The sequence below is a fragment of the Sphaerodactylus townsendi genome, linkage group LG15, assembly GCF_021028975.2.
Source record: "Sphaerodactylus townsendi isolate TG3544 linkage group LG15, MPM_Stown_v2.3, whole genome shotgun sequence".
Classification (NCBI taxonomy): Eukaryota; Metazoa; Chordata; class Lepidosauria; order Squamata; family Sphaerodactylidae; genus Sphaerodactylus; species Sphaerodactylus townsendi.
The window spans coordinates 39,729,858-39,748,624 of record NC_059439.1 but is presented as its reverse complement, the minus strand read 5'-3'; the positions used below and the strand labels follow the sequence as shown (position 1 = coordinate 39,748,624).

The window sequence follows — 18,767 nt, the reverse complement described above, 5'->3', positions numbered from 1 at the left end:
TCCCCTCCCCCACCCAACTCGCTTTGAAACGCGCAATCCAGGAGTAACCATCAATAAGAAGGCTGGAACTCAAGAATGGGGGAGCAGATTTGAGCTGCAGGCGTTTGGCGAACGGCCCCATCGCACCTCCGAGCCCAACGATACTCTGCCGTGGCCTCCACATGGAGAACTGAACACCGCAATGAAACTCAGATACTGCCACTGGGTGTTGGTACCGACAGGATAGAGCTTTATTGCAAGGGGGGGGGGTGATTTCTGTCTCCCGGGACCAGGAGGAGGCTGAGAGCCACAAGGAAATGAAGCGGCCTCATTGCTGCCTGGCACGGGGGGAGGGGGGCTGCCCACAAGACAGAGGACATTTCAGAAGCGAGCTGCTGCAGGAAGGGGGTGAGGTGGGACGGGGAGGGTTCCCATTGGTAGTCAAAGGCCCCGGCCAGAGGGGACTAGACTTCTGGGGAGTCTTCTGGCCTCCGGCCTATCCACAGGCACCCCTCCCAGAAAGCTCCTGCAATCAGCACCCTGCCCACAAAGGGGGGGAGGTGCACGTCTGTCTACAGAAGCCAGCTCTGGAGAGTGCAGACTGTTGCTCTGCTCACTGCGAGGAAGACCATAATACAATTTGCACTTCATCTACTTATAAATATATCTCCATTTACAAGATTCTAATATTGCACATCAGTCGGTCTGGAAGCTGCGGAAGAGGGAGAGGGGAGGGGGGAGGGGACAGGAGGAAGAGGTGGCCGAGCCCCCCACCCTCCCTTCTGCAGGCAATAGAGGTTGCCATGACCTTGGGGCCAGTCCATCAGTCATCCCATCCCTTCGTTCCATCGCCACGTCAACCGTTGCTAGGTTCCACCCAGTGCGTCAGCCTGGTTGCTAAGCTCCCTTGGCTGCCACTGCAGGGGGGGGGGGGGTCCTAGCACAATGTCAGCTCTTCTCAAGCCCCTGCCAGGAAACCATCCTCCTCGCCCTCCCCGCCCCTCTTCTCGAGGCCTTTGGGAGGAATCTCAGCCCGAGCAGCTGCCCCCCTCCAAAGGGTTTTTCCCGAGGCCTCGCAAAGGCTGGAGGGCAGGCTCCAGAGAAGGCCAGCTTCGCTCTGGAGTCAATCAAGGTCCTGGCCACAGGGAGTCTGCAAGCCACAAGCACAAGGGCTCTCTCGGGTGTGTGGGGGGGTGTCGGGGGCAGGGGTGGGGGGCCAGGGGTGGGGGGAGGATGGAGAAAAGTGGACTAAAAGAGTCATCATGTGATCCTAGCCAGAGTTACACCCTTCTAAGTACATGGACTTTTAAGGGCAAGAAGGATATAACTCTGCTTCAGGTTTCAATGGTGGACAGTGCCCAACTGCCCGGTCTAAGCAAGGGCTGCTCAGGTAGTGCCCACCACACACGCTGGTCCCCAAAATGTGGAGAACGACACGTAGCCTGGGAGAGGCGTCCAGCCGGTCACTCATCAGCTCAGCTCTTTTGTGGAGCAAGAGAAACCTGTCTGCTGGAGCCTGGCCCCCAGGGCTCTGCATTTCATCAGCGCTGCCCTCCTGGCCCCCACTGATGTCGGTCTCCCCTCTCCAGCTGCCACGCTGCCAGCCTCTGCCCACTCGGGTGCAGCAGGGTTGGAGGAGGAGGGGAGGGGAGGGTGGAAAGAGGCAGGTGGGGGGGGCAGGGAAACCAAGTATTTCCAGGACGACATGTTAACAGGCTCAGAAAGTGCTTGGATGCCGGGAGGAGAGGTGATTGGGAGGGAGAGGGGAGCCTCTCTCTGCTCTACCCACCAGCCCCCCACCTCCTGCCCTGAGCTAGACGTCAGACTCCAGCAGGTACTGCTCCGTGTAGCCCTTGGCCAGCTCCAGGCCAAGGGCCACCTGGCAGAACTCAGCCATGTCTAGCCACAGGGCCGGCTCCAGGAAGAGCTGACACATCACGTTGCCCTGGAGGCCGGGCATCTGGAGGCGGAGATGGTGGATCAGCTGGCTCTTGACGTGGGCCAGGGCACGGCCGAAGACGTCGATGTTGAGGTAGAACCAGTCTTCGCCCAACGGGATGGAGAAGGGGCGGGTGCTGAGGGTGGCCACAGTGGGGTGGGACTTCTTGTCCACCACCCAGCAGAGCTCCTTCTTCTGCAGGAGGCCCAGGTTGCTCGCGGTGGCCTTGAAGGGCTGCCAGTCTTGGATGATGGTCTGGTTGGGGAGGACCTCACTGCGAAAGGACTCTCGCAGGACCACCTCCGCCACTTCACCTGCCATGAGCAGCTCGGACGGCTCTGGGCAGAAGCCGCCCTCCTCTAGGGCCAACACCAGGAGGTCCAGGCGAGAGAGGAGATCTTGGGCATTGAAGCGCACCAGGAGAATCCCCTAAGTGGGCGGGAGAGACAGGGAGGGGTTGTAGAAGGCCACCAAGGAGTCAGACAGGCAACGGCCACACCCTCTGAGTTCCCAGGCTCCTGCTCCCACTTAGTTGAGCGTCTGCACAGACACGGGGGCCACGCAAGACGCACAACCTCCCCCACCCAGGAGAAGCCTCGTGTCCTCACGGAGTGGCCTGATGTGGTAGAGCAGGTGGGGTCAAATGAAGAAGAGCTTGGATTTATATCCCCCCTTTCTCTCCTGCAGGAGACAATCTCCTTGCCCTTCCCCCCTCACAACAAACACCCTGTGAGGTGAGTGGGGCTGAGAGAGCTCCAAGAAGCTGTGACTAGCCCAAGGTCACCCAGCTGGCGTGTGTGGGAGTGTACAGGCTAATCTGAATTCCCCAGATAAGCCTCCACAGCTCAGGCGGCAGAGCGGGGAATCAAACCCGGTTCCTCCAGATTAGATACACGAGCTCTTAACCTCCTACGCCACTGCTGCTCCTCTGACCACAACCCCCCCTCACTGATGAGGCTCTCTGGGGGTCCTTCGGCAGAGGCATAGCGGGGCAAAATGGTGCCCCCTGCGCCCCCACCCCCATGCCCCCTACACCCACTGTGCCCCATGGTAAAGCCCCCTCTGCACCCCACTTACCTGAGCCAGTGGCGCTCCTGGGCAGCCTGGCAGGGCCTGGCAGGGTCGAGGGGTGCCCAGCTGCAGCCTCCACCGAGGCACACTCAGCTGTGGTCTCTTCTGGGCCTGGCGAGGCGGGGCTGGGTTGAGGGGTGCCCTGCAGCACCCCCGCTAGGTCACTCCTTCAGCCTCTACTGGCCGGCCGAGGGAGGAAGGAGGAGGGGTGTGGAGGCGATTTTCCGCCCCCCCCATGTGACTGAATAGGGGATCGCCCAGGGCATTTGTCCCCACCTTGTTCTGTGGCAGCTACGCCACTGACCTCGGGTCAGTCTCTCTGTCGCTCACCCGCTCAGCCCAACCCGCCTCGCAGGGTTGTTGGGAGGATTAAAATGGAGAGAGGAGAACCATCACGAACACTGTCTTGAGCAATGCCCCCACCCCTGGGGCGGAACAGTGACAGGATTCTTGTCTCCTTGCAGATGCTAAAAGTCTGCCACTGAGTATTTCCCCTGGACTCTCTATGGCCCCCCTCCCGCCTTCTGACTGGGACAGAAGGATTCAGGGATCTCTGATGAAGGGATCTCAAAAGCTCATGCCCCAAAGGCCTTCGGGGTCTCTAAGGTGCTTCTGGACTTGGATCTCGCTCTTCACTGCAAACTAGTACAGCTGCCCTCTGCAGCAATATATCTGTTGACATTCCTCACTCTCCCCAGGGGCCAAGGTCATTGATCTGCAAGATGGACACCACTCTGCCCTTGTGCTGCCTCCCCCGGGGCTGAGAGGCACAAGAATCCTGGGAGATCCCTGGGCGCGATTGGAGAGGCCCAGAAGAGATCCCGTGCCTGGATCCCTCCCTCCCCTAGAGAGCCAGTTTCACAGAGAGAGGGGAGGGGGAGAAAGAGGGAGTGTGGACACTGAGGCCTTCTTGGGTTCTCAGCCCCAAGGTCAGCATTAGAGCTCCCACCTGGATCTTTTCTAGAACCTGCTTGGAAAGCCCAGACCCAGCTCTGCCACTTGTTCAGTGTGCCCCTAAGAGACAGGCTGCCAAGTGGTGGCCCCATCTTTCACACAATTTGTCCAACACACTTGTGTTTGGGAAGCTGCCAGGCAACCCTCAAGCAGTTCCACATTCTCTTGTAAGCACAGAGCTGGTTTCCTTACCACACTGACCAGCGTCCTTCTGCCCCCCCCCCCCGCCCCACTCCCGAAGGTGTTCCTGGCAATTTACCTGCTTAGCAATGACTCGGTACTTCTTGAAGTCTTTGGGGCCCAGTTTGTCATCCCTCGTCAGGCGCGACACCTTGACCCCTGGATGCTTCTCTTTCACCATCTCGAGGCAGAAGCGCTGCAAGACGCCCGCCACGCCCTTGCCACGTTCCCAGGGGGCCACGCGCAGCCCCTCCACCAGAACTGTCTCACCAGCATCTACGATGTAGACAGACTGGAGCCCAATCTGGTTGTGGATTTGGGGGACGGGGAGGGGAGGGGAGAAAGCAGAGGGTTGGTTGTTAGTGTGCCAGCAGGAGCCACTCGCTGTCTTGAACAAGTCTGTAATTGGAAAAAAAATTGGTGGCGTTAATTAAACAAAGCAGGTGAGGAACAGGGAGAGGGGGTGAGGGGCGAGGAGGGGGCCACGAGGACGGAGCACAGAGCCCCGTTCCCAGGCGGGTCTGAGCACATGATTAAAATGATTACAAGCAAGAGCACAACGGCAGCGAGCGAGCAAGAGCACAGAGTAAGCAGATCATACTAGTACCATTGCACGGGGCCCCTTATGCTACGGGGGTCTCAAGAGCAGAGACACACAAAGAGGGAGACATATATTTTGGTAACTTGTGTCCCGAGGCCGAACTGTAAGGATTTAGGATCCGCGCTCCGGCAGCCCCGTCACGGTCCTCCGAGGGAGCGCCCCGCCACCTTCCTTGACGGGGGCCTGATCCCCCACACACCTACGTGAATAAAATCCAGCGAAAATAATTCGGTTTTAATCCATTGCTTTCTTTCAAAAAAGAAAAGAGGAGAGAAAGAAAGAAAGAAAGAAAGAAAGAAAGAAAGAAAGAAAGAGGCACAGAAGAGAGAGAGAGAGAGAGAGCCCAGAGTGAAGCTGGAAACACAGAATCTTAGGAAAGATAACCGCTGGCACAATTGGAGCTGGGCGCAGATGGGGGGGGGCGTGTGCTACACCTGGCAGCACCTGGGGGGTGGGCACCGGCAGCCTTTCAACCTGCTCCATCCACACATTAGCCTGGCCCCTCCAACATTTACTCCCATCCCAGGCCTGGCCTGCCTCAAGGTCCCTCCGAGCCACCACTGAATGTCAACCTCCAAAGCAAAAGGCTTTGGGGGATCTCTGAGTTCCATCAGGAGGGCGGCAGCTCCTGCCTCTCCCCACGGGCCACCGTCTCCTCCATCACCCTGTCAGATCTTGCCGAGAGAAGCTTGGCCTTGCTCTGGTGCCCCACGGCCTGGCTGGCCCCAGCGTCCTTCCCCACCGAGTGCCAGTCTCCGCGTGCAGAGTGCTGACTCGTTCCAGCGATGCGGATACTGGGTTCCTCCTCTCAAATGCCTGCCTGTCACCCGGGAGGGATAAACCCATGGGGAGGCCAGAAATCATGCCCAGCTCCAGTGCCACGGTTGCACACCAGTGTGTGTGCCAGACCGACCCAGACGCATCAAGCCCCCCACCCCCACCCTTCCTGGCAATAATTGATTGCCACACCCAGAGCAGCCCCCCTCCCAAGGGCCCTATCAGAGGCACCGAAGGGGGTAGCAACTGGCCCAGGATACTGCTCTGGAGCAACACAGCCCGCCTCGCTGGGACAGTTTTCCTCTGCAGTGTGGCTTGCCTGGAGCTCCTTTGCCTGCAGGTCCTCCAGGTTTCTGGCTCCTGCAGGGCTCCTGCCTGCACGGACACAGAGCTGGCATCTGCATCTGGGCCCAGGACAGGCTTAGGAGCTCTTTCCTCATGAAGAGAGACTGACGTTCGCCAGCAAGGCCTAAAAAGGGGGTCTGGCCACCCCCTTCTGCCAAACAGGCCGTGCTCCTAATCCAGTGATGGCGAACCTTTTCGAGGTCGAGTGCCCAAATTGCAACCCACAAAACTAAGTTATTTATCACAAAGTGCCAACATGGCAATTTAACTTGAATACTGAGGTTTTAGTATAGAAAAAACATTTGGCTCCAAGGCGCACGTTACTCAGGAGTAAGCTTGGTGGTAGTCAGTGGCTTTACGTTGAAGCAACTGTGCAACGCTTCGAACGGGTGAATCACAACCCTAGGCGGGTTTTACTCAGAAGCAAGCCCCATTGCCGGCAAGCGAGCTTACTCCCAGGTAAGGAGTGCTTTTGGTTCAACTTCCCCATGAAAATCAGTAGAAATTTAGCAGCGCCAACGCTTCCCCAAAACTAGGTCTTAGGTTTAATGCTAATAATCTCCCTGAAATAATCAAACTATTATCACATGATGAACTCTGTGCACACGTGCCCACAGAGAGGGCTCTGAGTGCCACCTCTGGCACCCGTGCCATAGGTTCGCCACCACTGTCCTAATCTGTTGCAGGCACCCCAACGACTGGCAAATATCTTGGGACCAAAGGCGGCTTCGTGAGTTTGAGGAGTGCTCTGCTCAGATTTGGCAGAACTAGATCTGTGGCAGGAGAAGCAAAACAGAGGAGCTGGCAAATACAGGCACAAGACCCCGTCCCAGTGTGTGTGTGTGGATCACTTCTGAAGGTGAGGTGCATGAGGAACATAAAGAGGCACCTTCAGGAAGCTTCGGCATTGGTACAGCTGTGCACATCTGGCTGGCTAGCGGGCATCCTAGAGGCAGGTGGAGGGCTGGTGCGTGGGCAGAATGCTGGGCTGGAAGGGCCTTGGTCACGGTCTGATCCGGCAGGGCTCTTCTGATGCGCTTCTCATCCTGTCTGGAGATTGGGCTCAACAGGGGCTGAGAGTGGCTAGCTTGTGGGAGAAAGCAACTGGTGCTCCTTACAGATCTCTGTGCAGGTAACTCTTGTGGGAATGGGCCAAATGTCTAAAAATTGTATTTGATAGCAAGGAATATGGAGTTTGTCTGAACCAGAGATTGTAAAAATCAAAATTGGGTTTCTGTATAAGCCAACCTAGCTCACAGGGTGTTTGTTGTGAGGGGGGAAGGGTAAAGAGATTGCAAGCCCCTTTGAGTCTCCTACAGGAGAGAAAGGGGGGTGGGATATAAATCCAAACTCTTCTTCTTCTATATAGAGACCAGCAGGTCAAACGGCACGTAGCAGCTTGTCAGTGGTTATACAGGTCAGCAAAAGATTCAGTCTTTAAGATCTTGTCTCTAAAGGTAGAAACGTGACAGAAGACATACATTTGATAGCTTTGTCAGAACTAGCTATATGGGCAATAAAGAGAGAATAGAAATGAATGTGATTAGTTAACCGATAAAGTGTTTTTCCATATTTAATGAACACTGGAATTATAATGAGAGGTTTACATAACTGGCATTTTACTATAATTCAATTCTAGTAGAATCAATGTTTGTATAATTGTTAAAATCATGTTTTAAATCTTTTAAAGGGAATAAGATATATCTCCTTGGGAATGCCCCACCCTTAGGAATTCATGAAAATGTGTTTAGCTGGGGGAAATCTCTCTTTGGGAGCAAACTTAGGAATGTTGGAAAAACTGGTTATCCTTGAAAACCTGAAAGACAGAATTTAGTTTATTGCAGCCCTTTGCCCACGGGTAGGGGGCCGTATGTTACAGCTTTAGTGTAACAAAACAGAAATAGGCAGACAAGCCAAACGGATTTTACGGTTCATGCTCGTAGCACGTGAAAGGGGTATGATTATGTGGGATACATTTACAGGTACGATTATATGACGTATGTACTCTTTGTATCCATACAAATGAAGTCTTTTGTCTAGGTGGGTGTGCCTCTCTTGGAGGGGACACCCTGGTCAGATACCTATGCTGTCCAGTAAAGCTATCTTTCTGTTCTAACCTTGATTTCTGTGGGTTTATTTCCTTACCATTCTTTATGACACACAGCTGCGCAGGACCAGACTCGGGGTGCGGCCTCACACTCTAGTTATCTTTCTTGGCCTGTTTCACATCAGCAAAGCAAACCACGACCACTCAGGTGGAATCTTGTGCTCTTTGCACCGGGATTCCCTCCAGTCTGCGCTCTGCTTAATAATGCAACCCAGCATGGTGCAGTAGTGAGGTATTGGGGGAACCAGGTATGAGTTCCTGCTTGGTCATGAAAACTCACTGGATGATTACGCTTTCCCACACTCATGGACAAAATGGAGGTGGAGAGAGAACGTGGTTAGTTGCCCACTGGGAAGAAAAGTTGGGCGTCAGTGAATGACTGGAGCCCTTGGCCCAGACCGTCTATATTCAATGAACCTCTCTTTCCAGCTTTTTTTTGGGGGGGAGGGGTACTCTTGTGACTTCTAACCAGCAACAGAAATGCTTCATGTATTTCATGAAGCAGCTCATGACTCACCAAAGCTTATTCCGCCATGACTGCACCAGCCACGAGGGGCCCGAGGGAGCTGCTGCTGTGTTTGCTACACGTGGAAGTGCGTGTTTGGTCCGGGCTGGCTGTGAGTCCCCAGAAAGGCCACATTTCCTCATTTCAACCTGCCCTTTGAAGAAGGTGCCTGCAGCAACACCTGCCAGCTCTTAGAGTGGGGCAAACTTCAGGCAGCACCTACTTGTTTCATTTTCCAGCAAAATTTCAGTTTCATTTTTAAAACTGCACATTTGAGATCATGAAAACAAGCTGCTGCCTTCCAAAAAAAATGTAACATGCACTTTCAGGCAATAATTTAAAGCACGTTTGCACCTTCTCCTCAGATCTGGATCTGAGATACAAAATGTGCTTCTATGCAACCCTGCATGAATATGCAATGCCACGCCAAGAAACACGACTGCTCCTCTGCGAAACCAAACCTTCCAGGCCTTCCAAGACTGAGAGGCGGGACTCATCAGACAGCCAAGCTGTGTCCTAACTTCTCGGCTGGCTACCTGCACTTTGCTTTCGTCACAGCTGCACTATTCTGCTCCATAGAGGACAGGTGTGTGCACCCAAAGCCTCCAACTTGGTCCTATGGAACAGGCCCTGAAGAAGGAGGGGCTGCACACACAGCCCCCACCTCCCTTCCCCAGGCTCGGCTCCACAGCAGTATCCAGAGCGGGCCCCCTCTTCAGCCTTCTGTGGGCCAAACGTTCTCTCCCCACAGCCTCTCCGCAGTGGAAGGTGGCTGTGGGCTGAGAACTGAAGGAGAGCACAGAGCTCGAGGCCCAACTCTCCCATATCCTCACCACTGCTCCATTCTTCTTGGCCAGCACAACGGTGCGGTTGGGCTCGCGGATCCAGGAGTGGTAGCGGCTTGGGAGGTAGTCGAGACCTCCATAGATGCCCTTGGACATGGCCAGAATCTCATCGAACTCCTTCTCGGTGGCGACCGTGAACTCCAGCTGCTGCTCCGGGCAGGTGTTTTCCAGCTTCATGGCTACACAGGATACAGAGGGGCTGCAGGGAGATAAACTTCCATGAAAACTTTTGGGAGGGGGTGGGCGTGATGGGAAACGGAGCCCTCCTGGGGAATTCCAAGGCCTCTGAAAGTAAGCCAGTTAGTCAGGAAACAGCCTTGAATATCTCCTCTCCTTCTGATCCAACCCAGCTGATCCTGTGGGAGGACGGGCTTTTGGTAGGGTCGCCAGTTCTGGATTTGGAAATTCCTGGGGAATTAAGGGTGGAGCCTGAGGAGAGGACTCAAGGAAGGGCGGGACCTCGGTGGAATATCATGCAACGAAGTCCACTCTCCAGGGCTGCCACGTTCTCACAGGAACGAACCTTGGCTGTCTGGAGGCCAGGTGTCAATGGGGGCTAGCTCCAGGCTCCACCTGGTGGTTGGCAGCCATAGCCTTCGGCAGGGGGGAGGCAATGCCCCGGGGCAAAGAAAGGTGGCAAGCCCCATTGAGGCCTCCTTTGGACAGGCTGGTGTGCCTGATGGGGGGGGGTGAAGGGGGGGGTCTATCCTCATTTCCTAGAGATACGGCAAACCTCATCAAAACTGGCTGTGTGTGGAAGGAGGGGGCATCAGAGCCCCACAGCAAGAACGTGCTTGACAAGGACTTGCACAGAGAAGTCGCTTCACAGAAATAGATCCTAGTAGTGGCTGTTTTGTTTGACATCCCCATTTTGAAAAGTGCCGTTTCTGGATAGGCCACAAAGTGACGGCAACTCTTCAGTTTTTATCCTGCCCTTCCCAACAAAGTCAGGCTCAGTGGCTAGATCTGAACACCTCAGAGAAGCAGGCAAATGCAAACAAGATGCACTTCGGCTAGGGTAAGTGCTGAGTTCTGCATGTGGGTAAGAAGAACGAGAAGCGCTCAGACTGGGTGGGGGATCCACTTCTGGGTAACGCTGTGTCTGAACGTGACCTAGAGGTATACGGGTGGACTGTGAGCTGAATACAAGCAGCCAGTGTTATGCAGTGGCAAAAAAGGCCGATGTGATCTTGGGGTGTCTCAACAGAGGCATAAGAACCAAATTGTGAGATGCCGTTGTTCTGTTGCACACTGGCCAGGCCACGCCTGAAGTCCTCCTGTGTGCCGTTCTGAAGGCCTCACTTCAAAAAAAGCGTGGGCAGAATGGAGGGGGAGCAGAGGAGAAAGGGGAGGGGGATCAGGGGCCTGCGAGGAAAGACTTGGTCTTGGAGGTCTTGGGGACATCCAGCGTGCAGAAGAGACTGAGGAGAACATGATTGGTCTCCTTCAAGCATTTGAGAGGCTGTCCCTTTGAAGAGGGCAGAGAGTTGTTCCTATTGGCAGGAGAGGAGAGCACTCGCAATAAATGACAGATGACAAGGAACCAGTTGGATATTAGGAATGTTTCTTACAGTGAGAGTAGTTCAGCAACGGAATCGGCTGCTGGGGCGGGGGTGAGCTCCCCCTCACTGGCAGTCTTTAAGCAGTGGCTGGACAAACCCTTGTCTGAGATGCTCTAGGCTGAGCAGGGGTCGGACTAGATGACTAGCCACTTCCAACTCTAGGATTCTCGAAGGCCTGAGCAGCCTCAGCGCTGAGGTCCTTAGCTTATTGGTTAATTGAAGTGATGCCTTAGGGCCAAAATGTTATGCTGAGATCCCAAGAGCTCTTCCTGCGGGACCGGTTCTGCCGCTGTCTGCCCGAGGGCAGTGCAGAGGGACCCCGCTGCTTCCCTTGTCTGAGGAGGGTTCCCACTTGCTGCTTGGCCCCACTGGGAAGCCAGGCTCCTGGAGCTATGTTGCCCTGGCCTGGGAAACAAACACCAGTGCTTTCCCTCCTCATTTCCCGTTTGGCTCTACTCCAGGTCTCCGCACTGGCGTTCTTAACAGGGTGTCCAAAGCAGATTGGCAGCAGGCGGAGCTGCCCAGGTTCTACGCCGGAAGTTGCAGGGATCTGGTCCACAGAAGTGCCTGCTTCATTCCGGCAGAGGAGGCACAATGAGAAGCCTATGAGATTCACAAGAAGCTGCTGCAAATCTCCAGGGTCCTTTTTCTCCTCCACAGAAAAAACAGACGGGCCAGGAGAGCTAAGCTGGAATTTAAGAAAGCCCCAAAGATGTCCCTTTTGCAACTCTAGGAGAAATGTCTATGGAAATGACCACACACACATGCAAACACACCCAAGCAGAAGTGGCATCCGGCTGTCAAGTGGTTGGCACGGGCAAAATGGCCGTCCTTTAAATATGCTGTGTCAAAAACAGGTTAGCTGCAGTGCCATCTACAGGCAAACAAGCGGGCCCCTCCTGCACTAGCCTGAGCCTGGGGGGGGGGGGGGGGATGGGGGGAGCTCCTAAAACACGAAGGAGATGGTGCCCTACGTTTACACATATTGGGCAGCTGGACGGCCACTTCCTGCCTGCAAAGCGAGGCACGCAGTCTCCATCCCACCTGCTGGCTCATTCCCCAGGTGTGAACGTATCTCCCCTGTGGGCCCCTCTCCAAACCCCTAGACTCCCCCAGCCCTTCCCCCATAAAAGAATGGGAAAGCATGCACCGGCTCCTACGAGTATCCTTAGTCCCAGGGGAAAGCATGTGGCCATGGAGGAGGGTGAGCTCGCCGAAACCCTCCAACTAAGGCTGCAATCCTGACCGCCGCCCCCCAGGTGTACAATCCAGGTGTACGGCTGAGCCCCTCCCACAGCACTCCCCACTTTTCCCGAGGCTGCTCTCGGGGCAGTTCTGCCGACCAATCCTGACCCTCAAATCAGCCGTCTCCGGGAATACAGGCAGGCAGAAGCAAGTCAACCCAGGGGGGAAAAGAACGGTGGCTTTACGGGCTTGGAGTCTGGACTGTGTGGCTCCAGGCAATGTTGTCGTTCGTGGGGTGGAGGTCGCGATGGTGCGTCTGTGGGGTTCTGGCTCCTCTTTCCTCACTCAGGGGTCCTGCCCCAGACACTTTGGAGACAAAATTGGGACAATTAAAAGGGATGTTGATTTAGTCCACCTGGGACAGAACGGGTGTGTGTGTGTGTGTGTAGGGGGGGGGGAGAGAACTGGAGAAGCAACATGACAGCAAGGACATGTGACAGCTAATTTTCTGGTGCCCCCTTTGTGTCCAACACACACCTTCTCTGCCCCCCCCTCCCCCTGCAGCTCTCAGGCATTTCAGCTCTGCATCATCATACGCAGGAGAACCTTTTCCAAGATGGGGAGGGGGGGGGCTGAGCAGCTTGTATTGTCTAATGCAGTGCTTCTGGGGGACATTGTGTGTGTGTGTGTACGTGTGTACATGTGTGTGTGTGTGTGTGTGTGTGTGTGTGTGTGTGTGTGTGTGTGTGTGAAGGGCCATCACATCAGAGCCAACTGATGGCAACGCTACCAAGGGGCTTTCAGAGCAACAGGTGGAGAGGTGGTTGGGCCAATGTCCGCCTCTGTGTGGCAACCACAGATCTCCCCCCCAAATGCTCATCTGTGCCCGGCAGCCGTGCTTTGCTTCTGAGAGCTAAACCTGCCGCCGCTTGTGCTTTTTCATCCACGATTGGTGGGCTTCCATGGATGGACCGGAGAGGCCAAACCAGGCAAAAATGAAAGGGAGGGGTGGCGTTCTGCCAGAAGGGGCCTAAGGAACGCTCTGGAAATTAAAGGCCCCCACCCCACCCCCACAGTTGGACGCCCTGGTCCCCTTCTCTGATGTCTGACACCTGAGCATCTCGGCCTTGAGTCTCCCAGCGACTGGCCATAAATATTCTATCAATTGTCTTGCGGAACTGAGGCCTCAGGCTGGGAAGGGAGTGGGGAACATGACACCGCCCTGGAGTGGAGCCTCAAATGTTCCCACTGAGTGGCAGCTGTAGAAGGGGGCGGGGACAAGGGGGGAATCTGAGCCATGTTCCCATGTCAGGAGCAGGGGGTGCATGAGCAGAGCAGGAGTGCTTCTGCTCATGCACAGAAAGCTGACAAGCCTTGCAGAATGGCCCCAGCCCATCTTCAGTCTTTTGGAGTGAAGGGATTAAGGAGTTGCCCTGAGGTATCCAAGGGCCCCGGAACCTCTTTCTGGCAATCGAGTTCTTAGTGGCCCGGCAAGCCAAAGGCAGGGGAAGGGGCAGCCTTTGGCCAGTGGCTGGATGAATCAGGGATGCTCTACGCCAGTGGTGGCGAACCTATGGCACTCCGGATGTTCATGGACTACAATTCCCATCAGCCCCTGCCAGCATGGCCAATTGGACTCCATGGCTTGAGTGACCCCTTCCAACTCAAGGGTTCTGGGAGAGTGTTGGCACCCTGGGGAGGGTGCTGGGAAGGTGGCCAGATGCTCCAAAGGCACTGACAACCCCTCACCCCCCCACACCTCCCCCGGCTGACCCCCCACCCCTGGAGCCTTTCCCTTCCTTGCTATCTGCTGTGCTTGTGACCTGTCGTGGCCAGAAGATGCCTTGAGCGTGGCAGGATTCATCCTTTCACGCTCTGTGTTGGGAGGCTGGGAAGACTCGTCTTGATACATCCTAGAGGAGGTTGGGGGTTTCCTTCGAAGGGAGTTGGGTGGCCCCCAGGCTCCTGCTTGCTCCCCACTTGCTCCCCAAGTATTACTGGCTCAAAGCAGTCCTGGGTGTGCAACAGCCCTCGCCTGACCACCCCCACCCCAGAGGAATCTCCCGCTCATAGTGGATGAACTCGGCCACCAAATAAGTCAAGCAATAGCAGGGGAGAGGGCAGGGGTCACAAGAGGGGTGGGCAACTCGTGCCTGCTGGGGACTGAAGAGACCTGCAGCTTCCTGGTCTGTGCAGACACCGTGGTGTGTGTGTGTGTGTGAGAGAGAGTGTGTGTGTGTGACAGAGAGAGAGGGGGGTGAAAGTGAGGACACCCCTCTCCTGCCTGGCTGTAATTCATGAGCCAACCCCAGGTAAAGGGGGAGGGAGAAGGGGGCTCACAGACGGTGGTTCATACAGTGAAAGAGAGGATTGATTTGACAGAGGAGTAGAGAGACTCCCAGGGCTACTGTGGTGTTGGACACAGACAGGGGTGAAAGAAGAGGAGCCCCCCCCCACCCCGGGAATGACTCCCCTGGTCTACATGGGGCAGAACCGACAGGAGCAATCTACAGCTGTACAGATTTTCTCCAGGTTGTGCTGCTGCAGGTGGGCTTTGGGAGGGCAGCCGCCTCTGTCAAGGTGAGGGCTCAGCTGCTGAGAGGGGTCCTCTGGCTGAACTTCTGAGTGGCCAGAGAGGGAGGCCGTGGTTGTAGCTGGTCCGTCTGCCAGCCTCAAGGGCCCACGAGCCACACCCTCAGTGCTGCGGCCCCTTTCTGATGCCCAGGCCTGGGGCAGAGAGATGCCAGTCTGAGGCACCTGCCTGTCATGGGGTGTGTGAGTGTGTGTCTGTGGGGAATGTCTGCACAAGCACCTCCCACCGGAGGTGTCCCACTTAGGCAGTTGGGAGGGGTTTAGGACAGAAAGGCGGAGCCAAAGATGAGGGAGGGGCAGGGACCCTTCTCATCTCAAATCCTCATGGAAGAACTCCCCCCTCCAAACACACACCAAATTGTCTTCTGGCTTGCTAGGGTTTGTCATCCCCCCCCTCCTTTTCTCTGCTCCTTTCATCCAAGGACTCAAAAGAGAGTTCCCCCACCACCACCATTCAGCAAGAATAGCAAAGGGGTTGAGAATCCAGGGTTTTTTTTGAGGGGGAGGGTTAGCACCGGCAAGACCCCCCCCCCCCCCCAAAGCCAACAGACTAGGCCCCCAGGGAGCACCCATCTGGGTCCATCATCAGTTGAGAAAGTCACTGGTCAAAAGCCCCTTCCTCATACCAAGGTGGTATGTGTGTGTGTGTGGAGGGAGAAAAGAGTGTAACAAATCTCTCAAACACTCTCCCCCCCCTCCGATTCTGCCGCTTCCCTCCCCCAGCTCAGCATGGACCTGTTCAGCGACACAGATCCTCCGGGAGGGGGATTAAAATCTGCCCACCCCACAGGAAGGGGAGGGGCCACAACCAATCCCTCCTTCTCGCCGGACCCATTTCACACGAAGCAGGTGGCGCCGGTCCCCCCCCCCCCATCCACCCCGATGTGAAGGTGCCGAGGATGGGCACCTTCGTCATCCTCCCCCTCCCCCCCGCTCAGTCACATGCCCAGACCTAGAAATAGAAGGTTGGAGCAGACGGCGCCCGCCCGCCCCCCCGTTAGCCAGGACGAATGGCCGAAACTGCTTCTTGCTCTGCTTCCCGGGGTGGCTGGGGCTTTTTTGGGGGGTGGTGGTGAAGGAGATGGGAGTCATTTTAGGAGAGGGGCCGGATATTATCCCCCTGGCTGGAAACTGAGGACGGCACTCGGCAGCAGAAGAAAGATGGGGAAATGGACAGATGGGGAGCCCCCCCCCCACCCGCCCACGTCATAGCAAGGAGAGGGAAGGACACCGGAGAGGGCGCGTTGTGCGCTTTTATCTTTTCCGGATGGAGGCAGAGGTTTTTCGGCCGCGGGTGGGACAGGACACCAGACCGGGGTGGGGGGACGGACGGGCTCCTCCCTAGCCTCGTCTTCCTTCACGGCTCCCAGGCAGCCCCCACCCCCGGCGTCAACATGCGCCATGGCCCGGGCCAAGGGCCTGGAAGGAGACTGCCGGACCCCCCCCCCCCATGGAGCGTTTGCGGGCTGCCCCAAGGAAAGGGGGCGGCGGGAGGGGGCAGTCCCGGCTCGCCTACCTGCTGTGTGGAGCGACGGCGGCGGGGTGGCGGAGCGGTTGCGCCTGGCGCTGCGCTCTCCGCCGCGTTCTGCTTCTGCCAGGTCAGATGCGAGCCTGGGGAGCTCCCGGGATAAAGATGCACGGAAGCCCCGCCTTTCCCCGTGGCCACACCCCCAGCGCCTGCGGGAGGGGCGCCATCCTATTCTTTTGCGTCCCGCGGCCGTGATGGGGGAGCGAATGGAGGCCAGGCCAGGCCAGGCCAGGCCAGGCCGGGGCGCTCGGGGACACGGCAGAGGGAGAGCGCAGCCCCCACCCCCGCTGGAAGCCCCACAAGCGCAGCCCCCCCCCCCGCCCGGCCGCCGCTTACGTAACCCGCCACCCGCATCTTCCGCGCCTGACACGCATTGGCACCTGTTCATACACGCCAGCCTGCCAGCACCAGGACCGCCGCTCTCCGTACTGCGGCACCGACGGAGCCCCAGCCAACCGCATACCCAAAGCCCTCCCCACGACAAGTCCCCCCCCCCGCGCGCCGCAGCCTGGAAACACCTACGCCCGCCCCCCCAGCTCAGCCGGGCCTGGAATCCCTGGGAACTGTGGAGGGACCACCGATGGGCCCCGTGGCCATCCTGCCAACTCCCCACGAAGCCAGCAGGCGGCCAACAAACGCATCCCCGGCGAGCGCCCAACCAGCAGGTGCGGCACAATCGCTCTTTCCTGGACGGGGGAGTGGCGGCATGCTCTGCAGCCCCCCCCCCCCCAGAAGGTCGCCGGAGGATCGCAGCAGGCGTGGACGGGGCAGGAGGTTCCAAGGACGCGGGGGCTGCGCCCTCCCACCTCTGCTGGGCACACGTGATCCCCGCAGCCAAGAAGGCTGGCATGCATGCAGACCCCAGAGTGAGTCCCGCGAGGCCGTCCTGGCAGCTGGTAAGGGGGATTCTGTAACGCCCCCTGCCGCCCCCTCCCCCCCACTGCAAACGTGTGGAAGAGCCACCAGCAGGCCGCAAGTGACCCCCGGATCCTGCCCTGCCGCAATCGGCCTTGGGCGAGCCAGTGATGGACCCCTTGAAGCCTGCTGGGCAACCTGGGACCAAACACTCACTCGGCCTCACTTCACAAGGAAGGCGCCTGTTGCAGGGAAGGGAGTGGGAGGCAATTGGGAGTGGCTTTGAGACCCTTTGGAGGTGAAGAAAGGTGAGGTATAAACACGCGATCGGCCTTGGGCGAGCCAGTGGCGTAGGAGGTTAAGAGCTCGTGTATCTAATCTGGAGGAGCCGGGTTTGATTCCCAGCTCTGCCGCCTGAGCTGTGGAGGCTTATCTGGGGAATTCAGATTAGCCTGTGCACTCCCACACACGCCAGCTGGGTGACCTTGGGCTAGTCCACAGCTTCTCAGGTCTCCTTCTCAGCCCCAAATCTTGGCACCTCACAGGGTGTTTGTTGTGAGGGGGGAAGGGCAAGGAGATTGTCAGCCCCTTTGAGTCTCCTGCAGGAGAGAAAGGGGGGATATAAATCCAAACTCTTCTTCTCTTCTTCTTCATGCCAGGCATTCCCAGGAAGCAAGATGCTCCCAGCCGCCACCCCCCACTCCGATGCCCGCTGTGACGGTCCTGCCTGTCTTTCTTCGCCCGCCCCCCCCCCCCCGGCTCTGATAGGGACTCTGGAGCCATCCCAGCAATCCGCCCTAGAATAAGCATCTCGGGCTCCAGCTTCATGCCCACCCCCAGCCCTCTAGTTTCCATCCAACCTTCAGGCGGCAAAGGGACCCCCCCCCCACCCATCACCCAGGGGGCAGCTTCCCTAGTCATTCATCAGCACCTGTTCCCGTTATCTTCTCTGCTGCATAATTCCACCTCTTCTCGCTTCTTCACCTTCTCTTCCGGAACAGCCACTTCCCTTCAGTTTGTACTCACTCCCCCCCCCCCCAGACTCTGCCTGTGGGCCCCAGTTTTGGGCCTGGGGTCACTGTTCTGCCACAGAGTCCCAGCTCTTCCTGGCTTTCTTCCTCTCTGCATCTCCTCCTCCTTCTCCTCCTCCTCCTTCTCCTCCTCCATGTCAGCCAGATCCCTTTTGGCAGCCCTGGTGTTGGGTGGAACTCTTGCCCGGCTTCCTCTCCCCCCCCCCCCACCCGCATTCTCCAGGCCCTTCTGGTGGTTTCTGCCTGTTCTACTTTCTGGCTCTGGCTTCTGCTGGAACCACTTGACCTCTGTTGGGGAGGACTGAGCTGGTTCCTGCCCCAGGGGGAAGAAAGGCAGATTCCTAGAGCAGATCCTCTCCAGGCCTCTCTGCTGGAGGCTGCTTTCCCAGGGTCTCTTGCAGCTGACTGGCTCCCTCTCCTCTCCTGGGGCCTTTTCTTCTCTTGCTTGCAATCAATACTCACCACTCCACCCCACTTCCATACTCTTCAAGATATCTTTGGCTCATTCCGCACATGCAGAATAATGCACTTTCAAACTGCTTTCAGTGCTCTTTGAAGCTGTCTTGAATGGGTAAAAATCTACTTGGTAAAACAGTTGTGAAAATTGGGTTTGAAAGTGCATTATTCTACATGTGTGGAATGAGCTATGTTTAGGGAGGGACAAGCTGGGTGCAGTGGGATGAAGGTTTCTGCACCCATGGATTCCCCCCC

General features: G+C 56.9%; 1 protein-coding gene across 8 annotated transcripts; it reads right to left on the bottom strand.

Annotated features, from left to right (window-relative positions):
• Nucleotides 1-206: 206 nt before the first annotated feature.
• On the bottom strand, nucleotides 207-16,583 carry NAT16 (N-acetyltransferase 16 (putative)). Of its 8 annotated transcripts, none has more exons than XM_048517190.1 (5): nucleotides 16,551-16,583; nucleotides 12,219-12,416; nucleotides 9,292-9,502; nucleotides 4,203-4,427; nucleotides 207-2,347 (listed from the first exon to the last, which is right to left on the bottom strand). In XM_048517190.1, exons 3-5 carry the CDS (start codon nucleotides 9,478-9,480, stop codon nucleotides 1,793-1,795), a joined length of 969 nt encoding a protein of 322 aa, XP_048373147.1. In that variant the 5' UTR covers nucleotides 9,481-9,502; nucleotides 12,219-12,416; nucleotides 16,551-16,583; the 3' UTR covers nucleotides 207-1,792. The 8 variants fall into 8 exon arrangements, with proteins under 8 accessions (XP_048373147.1, XP_048373146.1, XP_048373142.1 ...); XM_048517189.1 differs by having other exon boundaries at nucleotides 12,296-12,416; nucleotides 16,551-16,580; XM_048517185.1 differs by lacking the exon at nucleotides 16,551-16,583 and adding an exon at nucleotides 16,159-16,525 and having other exon boundaries at nucleotides 12,296-12,416.
• Nucleotides 16,584-18,767: the final 2,184 nt, after the last annotated feature.

What these genes read in the sequence shown, in the direction of transcription:
- NAT16 (XM_048517184.1), bottom strand. An exon ending in CCAAGAAGAATGGAGCAGTG is followed by an intron (nt 4,428 to 9,291) that starts GTGAGGATATGG and finishes ATCCACAACCAG; the next exon opens with ATTGGGCTCCAGTCTGTCTA. An exon ending in ACCGAGTCATTGCTAAGCAG is followed by an intron (nt 2,348 to 4,202) that starts GTAAATTGCCAG and finishes CCGCCCACTTAG; the next exon opens with GGGATTCTCCTGGTGCGCTT.